General features: G+C 56.6%; 1 protein-coding gene across 1 annotated transcript in view; it reads right to left on the bottom strand.

The window, feature by feature from the left end:
• CACNA1E (calcium voltage-gated channel subunit alpha1 E) overlaps positions 1-12,768 on the bottom strand; it is a 130,907-nt gene that overhangs the window by 58,512 nt on the left and 59,627 nt on the right. Inside the window, exons 6-8 of the mRNA XM_063406612.1 lie at positions 12,092-12,195; positions 11,250-11,402; positions 10,962-11,143 (exon numbers count right to left, since the gene is read on the bottom strand). Coding sequence (XP_063262682.1) covers positions 10,962-11,143; positions 11,250-11,402; positions 12,092-12,195 — 439 coding nt within the window. The remainder of the gene's footprint in view (positions 1-10,961; positions 11,144-11,249; positions 11,403-12,091; positions 12,196-12,768) is intronic.

Genomic DNA, 12,768 nt, shown 5'->3' with positions numbered 1-12,768 from the left:
AGCCTGCTCTTCCAAGAGCCCCAGTTCACAGCCAGCCCCTTTCTTTAGGGCCATGGGAGAAGCAAGCACAGGGAGGAAGGAACGATGCATGGGAATCCCGGACAGCCAGTGTTCACCACAGCCCTCCAGAGACATCCATGGCATCAGTCTTCAAGGCATGGTGCAACCCTCAGGCCAAGCTTGGCTGGGCTTCAGCTCCCTGCCAAGATGCCACTGGGTACCTGCCACTCATGTCAGGACTGCTTGCTTTTGAAGCTGGCTCCTGCCCAAAAAACACAGGCTTTCCCCGAGGTCCTTGTCACAGGGAACGCAAAACAGACGAGGTCCTTTCCTACAGGAGAACAAGACCTCTTCCCCCAGAACTGAGCCATCACCACCCCCCTTCTTTAGCCATCTCAGCAGGAGATAGAGGAGGAAATGGGCAGTTTCCCCAGGGTTATCAGTGCCCAGACCACCTCTTCCCTCTCCATTTTTCAGGCACAGCAAAGCTGGTGACACCGGGGACTTGCAGCAGGGAGAGCTGAGGCAGGGGCTTGGCAGGACTCTGGTGGCATGGGCTGACTGTGATCCCAACCTGTGTGCATTTGAGTGCCTGGCTCCCCTGGAGGTGGAGGCAAAGGGGGCTGGGGAGATTTTTAAAGGGATTTGGGAGGTCACAGCACCACTGGCACCCAGCAGCTGCAGGAGGGGCACTGCTGGGGCAGAGGAGGAGATGGGGAGCCATGGCCATGGACCCACATAGTCAAGGACATAGCACTGGCCACAGTGAGCTCTGGGATGGTCCCAAACACCCAGGCTGCCACCAGCAGCCCCAGGAACAGCACTGCCATCAGCATCCACACGGGTCCTCCTGGCTGGTGCCAGCTTTGTTGGCATCTCCTAGCCCCAACATGAAATTTCTCAGGGCACATCTCAATGCTCCCTGCAAACCCAGGAACTGGTGATGCCCAGTCTGGATGCAGCGGCTCCAGATCATCATCTGGTACTTGCTCAGCCACCCTGCCAAAAACTCACTATCCCCACTGGAAGCCTCCTCAAGCAGATGCTCCAATGACTGCTGTAATTTCCAGCCTAAATTTATTTGTGGTCATTTTCTATATCATTCCGTTCTTTTGCCAGCACTGGCCTTTGGCTGAAACAACTCTCTTCCTTCCTGTTTCCATCCTGATCTATTTCTAGACAGCAATCACAGCCATCTCCAGCCTCTGCTTTGCTGGCCAAAGCAAGGTTCTTCCAGTTCCCTCTTGCCCAACTGGCTCTCCTGCCTTATTTTACCCAGTAGCCCCTTCCCTGCTCCAGTCCAGGCTCAGTTCATCCTTCCTGGACATAAGAGACACGAGTGAGCAATTTGATGGGTCACACTCCATCCCTGCATGATGCCACAGAGACTTTACCACCCCACCTGCTTCCCACCACCCTCCTCCTCCTTCGTGACACCCCTGCCCTGCAGCCACTCGTGGTCACCCCAATGTCACCTGCCCACCCTCTCCTCCTCCACGCTGCTGCTTCCCAGCCAGCAAGACCTGAGCTCCAAGGAGAGATCTTTGCTGCTCCTCACCAAAGGCTTGGCTTTCCATTGCATCCCAGATCTCTTCCTCCAGCCCTCAAATTCCTCCCAGGCCAGGATGGCAGCCTCTGTCCCTCCAGCTCTGCGAAGCCAGCGGATGCCGGAGGCAGGAAAGCCCATGACACATCCCAAAGGACTCCACAAGTCCCTGACATCCCTTGTGTCTCCTCAACACCATCCCAGCACTGCTCACTTCCCTGCCAGCTCACAGAGCTCCTCACCCTTCCCCTGTGCCCCTCTCCATCACCACTTTCCCACAGCAAACCCTTTCCCACAAGGAGCAGCTCCAGGACGTCTCCAGGCCTGCGGCGCCGGGCTAGCCCGGCGTGACCTACCTTTGCCAAACCCGTGACTCATTTTCCTCCCTTGCCTCCCAACCCTGTTCCGAGATGCCATGAGATCGAGGTCAGCCTCGCAGTCCTATTCCTGCCTGCCTTACTTTTCCTCCCCTCCTCCCCCCGCTTTTAAATATAGGCACCGCATTCGCTATCCTCCAGTCAGATGGTGCCTCCCCCAACTCGATGGAGCTGTTAAAAATACTTGTTACCAGACCTGCCATTTCATGTGCCAGCTCCCTCCGAGCCTGGGGGGGAAGCCATGCCCAGCACCCAGGCTGGTGGGTGCCGTGGGCTCAGCGTTGGGCTTCCATGTTGGCCGTGCCCTCGCTCCTGGTGTCACGCCTTTCGTCGCTTTGTGTTGGCCAAAAGCGGGGCTGAAGTGTCCATCCATGCCCAAATCTCTCCAGATGTCATTCCACTGGGCCTTGCTTCCATCTGCAGAGATGGGGATCTGCTCACTGCTCCTCCAGGAGGTCTGTGTCAACACAACTTTGCTATGGCCCTCATAGCACTTCCCAGCTTTTTTGGCACCAAGGTGTCGTTGTCTGGAGTGAGCAGCCTCTTTTCCCATTCCTTTGGGGCATCATTTGTTCTTGATATCCTTCTGTAGGCAGCAGTTCATCATCTTGGTCCACTGTGCCTTCCCACAGGTTTTTTCCCCTTTGATGAGCAGGTTGTGGTTTGCAGAATTCAGGGTAGACGCGAGAATTTTAATCCCTAAATTACACCAACTCCTTTAATGAAGAAATTCCAGGTTCCTGCCTTGCTCGCTGCACAGCTGAGCAGGTCCCATCACCCATCCAAGCTCTTTGGGGCAGGCTTTTTATATTCCTTTGGGAAATGGAGGAGCTGCTTGGTGCCAAACCTTTGCTGCTTCTTCCCTTCCCTTTGAGAAGCCTCCTTCTCATTACACACCCCACCACCCCCCAGACTCTTGTGAGGCCACCAGACCAAGATCCACCACACCCACATCTTGGCAGGACCCATCCTGCTGCCAGGAAAGCCCTCTGAGCCTATAAATGACACCACCAAGGCGTGGGAGCAGGACCCTCCTGAGGGAAAGAGCCCCCTCCAGCTCTTGCTTCTCAGCCCCCAAGCACAAGGTTATTCTTTAGGCAGCTCTTGTGGTGTTTGTTTGGTAGGGTTGTTGTGTTTTTTTGGGGTTTTTTGGTTGGTTTTTTTGGGGTTTTTTTTTTTTTTTTTTTGGTTTTTCTTTTTTCCCCCAGAGGGCAGGAAAAGGCACAGGAAGCTGCAAAAGCAGGTCTCACCCGGGGGGCCAGAAATCTAAAGAAATCTAAATATATCCTGGAGTTGAATGCACAGCACAAGCGCACAGCCCACACGTCCCCTCCCTCGGGCTGCGGCGCAGGGGAACCTTCAGGATTTCTTTGCTCTAGGGGAAGGGAGGGGGGAAAACCTCAATAAACCCCCCAAACTCAGTCTCCCCTGGCTAAAAATAAACAGAGAGCAGGTTCAGTCTGTGCAGGGAGCCTTAATGGCCACTCATTGCTCACCAGCTTGGGGAGGGGAAGAGGGGATCTGTGGGCACCCAAAGCTTTCGAGGAGCAGCAGGACGTGGATTTCATTCACACAGAGGTTTGGGGATGGTGGGAAAAGCCATGGATCTCTGGGGCCTTTGCCCTGGGAGCTGTGCCTGCCTTCCCCAGCAGTCCTTGGGTGCTTGCAGAGCAGGACAGCAGGTGCAAAACCACAAAACCACCACAGCTCCCACTCCAGATCCTTGGCTTGGCAACTTCCGAATGTCTTTGCCTGGTGGTGACATCACTGTGACCTTGCCATGGCTGATGGTGTCCCCCCAGCATCACCTCCCCAGCCCTACTCCTCCCTGCAAACCACAGAAAATCACACACAGCAGTTGCAGCCTTGTAGCCCAGCAAAAGAGGTGGGTTATTAATTTATAAATTAATTATAAAACTACCTCGCAGCAGATTCCCTGGCCTAAGCAGTTCCCTCCAGACCCTGACACCCGCTGCTGCTCCCCCCAGTGCAGTAACAGATCTCCTTGTTCCCTTTAATAGCAGTAATTGAATCTCCTGCATGCAGGGCCATGCTTCACTCCCTGCCTGGGATCCATCAGCGACCCTGGCGCTGGACAAGATCTGAATGGAAATGCTTTGCTTCCCCAAATCAGGTTAATGAGGAAATGGGTGCATTTCCTCTGCAAGGTCAGGAGCGCCCTGGGGTGGGACACATCCTGCCATGGCAGGGTGGGCACCTCCTGCCCCGCTCCCTTCCCCCAGCACTGCCCTTCACTGGCCCAGGGAAGCTCTGGGGTGCCAGGGACACGCAGGAATAATGCCAGAGGGGGACACAAAGCTCAGCATAATCTTCTCTCTGAGTGTGTGCAGGGAGGGAGTGGGGAAAACAGGAAAAGGACACGATGCATTTCATTTTTCTGTTTCCTGGATAGAATGCAAAAAATGCGTTGCTAGAAGCACTACTGAAAATCAAGCCCTTTCAAAACATTTGAAATAGGCACCAAGACCCAGCATGGATGCACAAACCCAGTCCTTGTGTGTGCCTCTTGCTCTGCCTCTCCCCACAGCCATCCCTCACTGTGATCCCTCCACTCCCAAACTTTCACCTTCCCCCTGCCCAGACCCCTCCTGTGCCCTCCCCAGGACCCCCCTAACCGCTCTGCAGGCAGGATGAACATTTCCTGATGGGGCATTTGCAAAGCCCCACGGTTCCTTCCAGTGCAGGGCTATGTGCCAGCGCCGCTGCCTCTCCAGCTGGACCCAGACCCTGGATGCTGCAGCAGGGCAAGGCTCCCACAGGATCAGCTTTGGGGCTGTTTCTCACAGGGCCTGGATCCCTTCTTTGTTTTGGGCACTCTGCAAGCCCAGAGAGGCAGCTTGGGCCCCATGACACGATTTTCACTGGTGTATGATGTTCCTAGATGAAGGAACATCCCCAGCCTCAGCTGTGCTGCTGTGGGGCAGCAGACCCCTGCACAACCTCACTCCTGGACCCCAAGAGCCCCACAGCCCAACCCGGGAACACAGGAGCACATTCACCAGTTTGGAACCAGCTTCCCAACACCTCCCCAGCACCAAACCTGCTAATGGAGTTACGAGGCCTGGGCTTAGCAAAGATGAGCAAGGCAGCACTGAGCCCCTCTGGCACCCTTGAGCCTGGAGCTGCTGGGCAGTGCCAGAGCACCCGTGCTGGAGCCCTGGCACCCCCAGCAGCCCCTCTCAGCTCCTCCAGTGCTCCCAGCAGACCGTCTTGGAGCCAGACTTTCCCGCGCGGGCAGGGAGCAGGGTGTGGGCAGGGAGCTTTTGACAGAATACGCCTGAGAGCTGGGATCCAGCAGACACAGTTTGTTTCTTGCTGTGTCATTTCATCACACACACACACGCAGAGGGAAAAAGGGGAAGAAGGGGGGGGGGGGAAAGGCAGGAACATTTGGCAGCCTGGTGTGGGTCTGGCTTTGCTGAGTGCGGAGAAAGCCGCGCTTGGGAAGCGAGGAGAGCGGAGAGCAGCCTGGCTGCCACACACGTGCCTGGCAGCGCCGGGCTCCAGCACCCACGGCTGGCAGCACGGGCACCAACTGGAGCCATTTGGGGGGAAACAGCTCATTTTTTGACTTTGGAAAGGTTTGAACCTTTGGGGTGGAACCTGAAGCCTCCTCTCCAGATTTGCTCTCGGCCGTGTTTAAAACACGCAGGGTTTCGGAGCGGGGAGGAGGAAAGGGACGAGGACAGGGCTCTGCCCCGCGGTGTCACAAGCGCTGGGGACTTTTTGGCAGCCCCCCCTGCCCCATCCCTGAGCCCATCCCACCGGGGAGCCGCCAGGAATAGCTGCGGAGGCATTAGGGGCTGTGCTGGCTGCCGAGCTGCTGGCAGCTCTGGGTGCTGATTAAATTTTCATACCTCCCCGCCAGGATGTTCTGTGTGCGCTGCGTTTTAATTTAAAACACATAAGAAGCGGCTCCTGCTCCCTCCGCAAGCTGGAGAGCCTGGCGCCATCCCAGGGCACACAGGGCTAAAAAGCCAGGTCGTTTCCCTCTTTTTGCCACCTCTCCCACCTCTCCTGCTCTCTCCAGCCTCTCTCCTCTCCTCCTCCTCCTCCTCTTCCCGGCTCCTTGCTGGGAGCCACTGCTATGCATCACACGCCCAGCTTCCTGCTGCACCGAGCTCCTCCAGCCCAGCCCTGCGGTGTCAGGGCTGTTTTGGGATCTTTGCACCACGAGCAGAGTCCCCACAAACTCTTGGCACACGGCTGGCACTGATGCAGCTCTTGCCCTGATGACAGACGCCTGTGTCCAGAGGATCTGCAGCAGCTCCTGGAAGTCCTGGGGCTCAGGGAGGTTTCCCAGCTCGTCTCAGGTCTGAGCAAACCCCTCCCAAAAAAGAGGAAAATCCTCTCTGGTCTATCACTAATTTTGCTGCCTCCTGGCTGCTCTGTGGAAAGCCAGGCACTGTCCTCACTCTTCCAAAGGGTTGAGGAGGAACCCACCCAGAGCTGCACCACACTCAGGTCTCACTGCTCACACGAAGGTGCTCTGGGGAGGGCAGCTGGGTGCTGAGCATCCCAAGGTATGGCTGTGAAACCCCAGGAACTGGTGCCAACGTGCAATTTTGTACACACACACACAGAAAAACAACTGCTCTGCAGCAGATTCCTCCTCTGACCCCCTCCAAGGTCCACTGGGGATGGGGCAGGAAGCAGAACAGCCAAGCCCTGCTCACATTTCTGACCCAGGTGCTCCAGTGATATTAACACACCTCCCTTCCCCAGCAGCCCGAATCAGGCAGGCCTGAACTGTCCCTGTTCCAAAAAGGATGGACCTGTCACTGCATTTCAAAGCCAGACTCCAGCAGAAGACCTTCAGTACTTGGATGGGGTTCGTAAGGAAGATGAAGACAAACATTTTAGCAGGACATGGGGTAGTGGTTTTAATCTGAAAGAGGGTTGATTTAAATTAGATATAAGGAGGAGTTTTTTTCCAAGGAGGGTGATAACACACTGGCAAAGGTTGCTCAAAGAGGTGGTGGATGCCCCATCCCTGAAAGTGTTCAAGGCCAGGCTGGATGAGGTCCTGAGAAACCTGGACTAGGGGAAGACCCCTAGTCCCTCTGCCCATGGCAGAGGGGTTGGACCAGATGATCTTTAAAAGGCCCCTTCCAATCCAAACCATTCTGTGATCTCAAGTTTGATGCTCCACAGACAAAACCAGTCCAAGCCAACTCGGGCAAACCCAACCCTGCACCCGGCAGCACACAATGACTTCTGCACGTGGTGAGATTCACCAAAACCCTTCTTTCTGCACCCCACACGTTGAGGAGACCCCAGACACTGAGGGGATCCTCCCCTCCCAGCCCCAGCACCTCCAGCATGCTGGAAGCACGTGGGGGTTGAGTCATACATGCTGCAAACCCCCATCCTTGCAGCAGCTCCTGTTTCCCAGCCACTCCTGCACACACAGCTCACACTTGGCACCCAACCTCCAACCCTGCAGCCTCCTGGCCCTCTGCTGCACCGGCCCAGCTCTGCATGGGGCTGCAAGACCCATCCTGAGGCCATGGACACAGCTCTGCCCATCACCACTGCATTTTGGGAGGTGTTTTTGGAAGCCACCAACAGCTTGGTGTTCTTTCCCCCAGCAAACGCTCCCCTCCTGCTGCAAAAGCACCCAGAAGGCTCTCAGCATTCAGCCCTGGCATCTCCTAAGGCTCCCTGTACTGCTTGGCCCTCCTGCTTCCCCATGGTCCCACTCCCTTGTGCCAGGAGAGGGTGAGGAGTTCAGCCTGCCAGCCAGATCCATGCAGGGAAACACGCAGCGGGCTCAGAGCCTGTGAGCAGTGCCAGCAGCAATCACAACAGTGTTTGGGCTGGGAAAGCCCACTGAGGTCACCGAGTCCAACCACGAACCCAGCACTGCCCGGGCCAGGACTCAGCTGTGTCCCCAAGTGCCACATCTGCACATCTTTCAAATCCCTCCAGGGATGGTGAACCCGGTGCTTCCCTGGGCAGCCTGTGCCAGGGCTTGACAAGCCTTTTGGAGAAGTTTTTCCTAATATCCAGTCTGGACCCCACCTTGAGGACAACTTGAGGGCAATTCTTCTCACCCTGTTGCCTGGGAGAAGAGACCAAAACCCATCTGGTCACAGCCTCCTGTCAGGGAGTTGTAGGGAAGTGAGAAAGTCCCTCTGAGCCTCCTTTTCTCCAGGGTGAGCCCTCCCAGCTCCCTCAGGAAATACTGATTTCAAACTCCTTGCTCATTTGCTTCCCGGGATGGTGGGAGCCAGGGTGAACATCCACCAGTGTCACCTGTGCCCCACTCCTGGGGAGCCCCTCAGCAGCCCTGCCCTCCCCCAAGCCCCAGCAGCACTGTTCCATGACAAAATGCATCGCTGCCCCACGCCAGCACGGCTGCAGAGGCGGGGAAGTAGGACAGTGAGTCTCTTTGCCAGCACTGTGCTTCCCTCTGGTCCCTACAGAAATCAGGCTTGGTCTGGAGCCAGCCCAGGGAAGGGGCGTCTGCTCCAGGAGAAGAAAACCAAAATATTTCTGAGCCCCTGTTTCAGAGGCAGTCTCAGAGTCCGACTCCCCTCCAAAAGAAATCAAAGTCCCCCCAGACCCCCAGGGACAGGAGCTGGAAAAGCCACAACACCCCAACAATCCTTTTATTTCAACCCATGCTGTGATTTCTACTTCATGAAGGCAAAGCTGACATGAAGAAAGCAAAAAGCAAGCAGAGGGATGAAATAATCCATGTGGAAATTGGCTTGTTGTAATGCTGCAGATTCCAGGAGCCACACTCCTAGACCTGGTAGAATGGTGGAAAAACAGATCTTAAAATCATGATACAGCCACACAGGGGAATTCTAGAGTAAGCAATTTCTTTGAGAGATTGCTAAAGTGGTTCTCGTGCCATCTCCCTCTCCCCTGCAGCGTTAATCCACAAGGACACAGCCTCCCATCCCTTTATCCCGGTGGGAAAGCCCGGTTCCCCCCTGAACCCCCAAACCTGGGCCATGGGCTGGGCAAGGTCCACGCTGGTTAGCAGCAGGAGCCTGCTCTGCCTTGCTGCTCCAAGTGATGAAGGTGATGGCAGAGCACCCCTGTGGTTTTCCAGCCCTCCTCCTGCATCCTTGTCTTTTTATTAAAAACAGAAGGACAGAAATCCATTTTTCTGTCTCCAAGTAGCAAAAGGACCGAGCACCCACAACCTTTGCCCCACAAGGCCCCCTGAGAGTCCCTGGGGAGGATGTGAGGTGCAGCCCAGCCCTGGCCACCCCCGAGCTGAATCAGCAGCAGTTAATGATACCAGGGCCCCAAACTCTCATTCAGTTAAAGCCAGGGAAGGTCCCTGCACCTTTCCATAACTGCTCAGTAACAGCTGGTCTTCTGCAGAGCAACGGGGAAGGCAGGCACCTTTTTTGTGGTCCTGGCCATTGGGAACGTGGTGACAGAGCATGGCAGTGGCATCAGTGACAGAGCATGTCTGCCCAGATTTGCTAACCGTGATTTGCATCCCCACAGGGGTCCCAGAGAGCCCCCAGTTTAACAGGCAGGGTAGTAAACAGAGGTTCCTGTAGGAAAGGCAGAGTTTTCAGAGCTCCCAGGTCCCGGGTTTTCAGATGAATCAGCAAATCCCAGACACCGAAGGGATCAGCTCCAGCCTTCCCAGCGAGGACACCCCAAGCAGCAGGAGACCAGACTGACCAAACAAACCCCTGAGGTCCACCAGGCCAAAAACTGCCTGTCCTGCTCCAACAGCAGGACTCCAGCACGGGCAGTGCTGCTGCTGCTTGCTGCAGGCTCTAAAGGCTGGGAAGGGGCAGACACGGGGAGCACTGATGGAAGCAGGTTCTGCAGGGAGACAGGCACTGACACCAGAGCAAGGCCCAGGGCAGGTGGCTGCCACCAGCCACAGGCATGCACAGCTGCCTAGGGCACTGGAGAACCACCTTCCCTGACATACGCAATTATACCTGGGCAAGAGGTGCTGTGGGTAAGTCTCTAATCCCCCTGACACACCAGAAACAGACACAAAATTGCAGTTTTTCAGTCTGAACGCTCAGGTGGTTCAACCCTGCTTCATTCCCCCACTGACACAGCAAGATCCTGATACTGCCATCTCCTTTAGGAAGAGGAAAACCAAATCCTTGTGGAAAGGTCAAGCCTTTGCAATGAGCCCTCCCCTTTCTATTCCAGTCTAGGTTTCACAATCCATCTGTCCACACACGCCATCCTGCACCCCCAGAGGGACCCTGTGACAGACTGAGCAAGGAAGGGGGCCCCAACACTGACAGCCTGGGGTTTAAAAACTGCCTTTCCCCGATGACAGAGGCCCTCCTGAAGCAGTTCCCCACCACATGCCATCCAGTTTGCCTCCCGCAGAGCAATGCCACTCCGCAGATCTCCGGGCGTTATGGGAACCAGGGTATAAAAACACTCCCGGTGCAGTGACGCCAAAATTGATGCTGAAATTAGGCTGGGAACAGAACAGGCACGGTTGCTTCTAGCCCACAAACTCAAACATGCTGATATGGCCAGGCGCCCACGGCGATGTTGCACTCTGGGATCGCCTGGAGCTTTTCTTCCAGCTTTGCCCTCAAGTTGCTCTCTGGGCGCTCCAAGGGCTCGGGCATCAGCAGCTCCCAGCAGCTGCAAACCACAAGAACTCAGCCCAGCCGCTCCCTTCTCCATCAGCACAAAGATCCCAGCTCCCTGCTGGACACGGAAATGCTGTCCCTGCCCCAGAGAAGGGGTCTGAGCCCAGCTCTGAGGCTTTCCCAGGCCACCACACATCCTCTGCCCAGTCTGCAATGCCCAGAGCTGCCCTGGGGAGCACAGGAGGAGCAGGCAAGGAAGGCTGCCTCCCCAGGGACAGCCTTCAAGCAGGAGGATCGCTGCAGGACATGCCCACGAGGTTTGCCTGGAGGCATGGAGCACACCCCCTTCTTCTGGAGGGATTGACCCCATTCCCATCACGAAGGAAACTCTGGATCTTCTGAGCTTCCAGCACACAGCAGCAGCCTCCATCTGCCCACCCCCCGAGCCCGCAGAGCAGCAGGACTCACATTGTACAGGACTGTGGTCCACCCTTCCATGGTGATGCACTGGAAGACGGTCAGCACAGCGAAGAGGATGTTGTCGAACTGCGTGATCCCGTCGTTGGGACCGATCCACTCCCGGCACTCGTAGCCCGGGGGGCAACCCTGCACCCCGCACGGGTGGGGGGGATCCAGCTCCTCCAGCTCACCTGCGAGCACACAGCACAGGGCCAAAGGAGGCAGAGGTCAGGCACAGCTCATCCCGCTTTCCTCCACCCGAGGGATGCGCAGAGGGCGCCCTTGTTCACTCCCCACCTGAATTGTTTGTGTAGCAGGCTCGGTGCAGCTTGCCGCTGTAGAACTCCAGGCCAATGATGGCAAACATGAGGATGGCAAAAAAGAGCAGCAGGCCGATCTGGAGGAGGGGCACCATGGCCTTCATGATGGATTTCAGGACAATCTGCAAGCCTGGGAGAGGAGAGAAAGGGCACAGCTCAGAGCAGCAATGCAAACCCCCTTCCAGGGACACTCCCATCCCAGCTCTGGCAGCAGGAAGACAGGGAGCAGAGAGGATGGACAGTCAACAGAGAGATGCAAGAGGCCAGCACAGCCTGGAGGATCCCTGTGGGCAGGAGGATCCTGGAGGAAGGCACCATTGCAGGGGAGGGAAAGCCAAAATGCAGAGCAAGGCTCCAGCAGAGACTGTTTCTGGTCCCCACTCCAATGTTCTGCCTGTCCTTGCCCCACTGGACTTGGTGGGACATGGCTTGTGCAGCTTTGTCCCCCCAGGGCACAGGGGACAGGAGGACTGGTACCAGAAGCAGCCTAGTTTCTTTATTTATCCCCGTGCCAACAGATGAAATCTTGCAACAAAAAGAAAAAAAACAACGAAGAAACCACCCCTGAATAAACCCCAGTCCTGAAAGGATCCACCCACAGCCTTCTGGGCAGGGAAGAGGAGCTGCCAGCGGGCTCTGCCAAGCACAGAGCGGGCCGGGCAGGGGACAGTGCCACCCGGGGACACCAAGCGCTGCCACCTTCGAGTTCTCACCATGTGGAGAGGTGGGACAAGGTGGCACAAGGGCTCCTCTCCCCCCCCGGGACACCAGGGAAGGATGTGCACACCCCGGGAGGAAGATCAGGAGCATCCAACTTACTGGGAATGCCCGAGACGAGCTTCAGCGGCCTGAGCACGCGCACGGCCCGCAGCGTCCGCAGGTCCACGTGGGTGTTGAAGTGTGTCCCGGCCGTGGCGAGGATGCTGTGGGCACACAGGGACAGAGCAGAGTTATCCCAGGGACAGCCCTTGGCCACTGTTCTCACGCCAGGCCGGGGGAAGCCACGAGGAAAAGCAGGTCCCTGGGCAGGTACCGAGGTTCAGCTCCCCCCAAAGGCCAGCGAGCCTCCTTTGATGCTCGTGCCCAAGTTCATGGGCCACTATGACCAGACAAAGCCAGGCAGGGCCCCCTCAGCCCCAGCAGCCCCCCATCAGTGCCCCCCCCCACCCCAGGATGGCCCCACATCACCCATGGATCCCATCTGGGGTCTCAACACCACCGGCACCGCGTTCATCCCGGCTGCACGGGATGGGCACATGGAACGGGAGCAGCGCCTCAGAGGTGTGAGCCACTCCCCTCCTGTGGCAGCACCTCCAGCCATCAGCTGCCCTGGCTTTTTCCACACATGGAGCTTCCTCAGAGTCCCACCTCTGGGACTGCTGAGAAGGAGCCGAGAACCTCACACACATTCCAAAATCTATAGTAATGAAAGTTTGATGACCTTGGAAAGCAAACCAGCAGGCACAGGAAGGACTCCAGAGGTTTTCTTTTGAAAC

The sequence above is a fragment of the Prinia subflava genome, chromosome 10, assembly GCF_021018805.1.
Source record: "Prinia subflava isolate CZ2003 ecotype Zambia chromosome 10, Cam_Psub_1.2, whole genome shotgun sequence".
NCBI classification, from domain to species: Eukaryota; Metazoa; Chordata; class Aves; order Passeriformes; family Cisticolidae; genus Prinia; species Prinia subflava.
The sequence above is the reverse complement of the archived record's forward strand: the minus strand, read 5'-3'. Positions and strand labels throughout refer to the sequence as shown.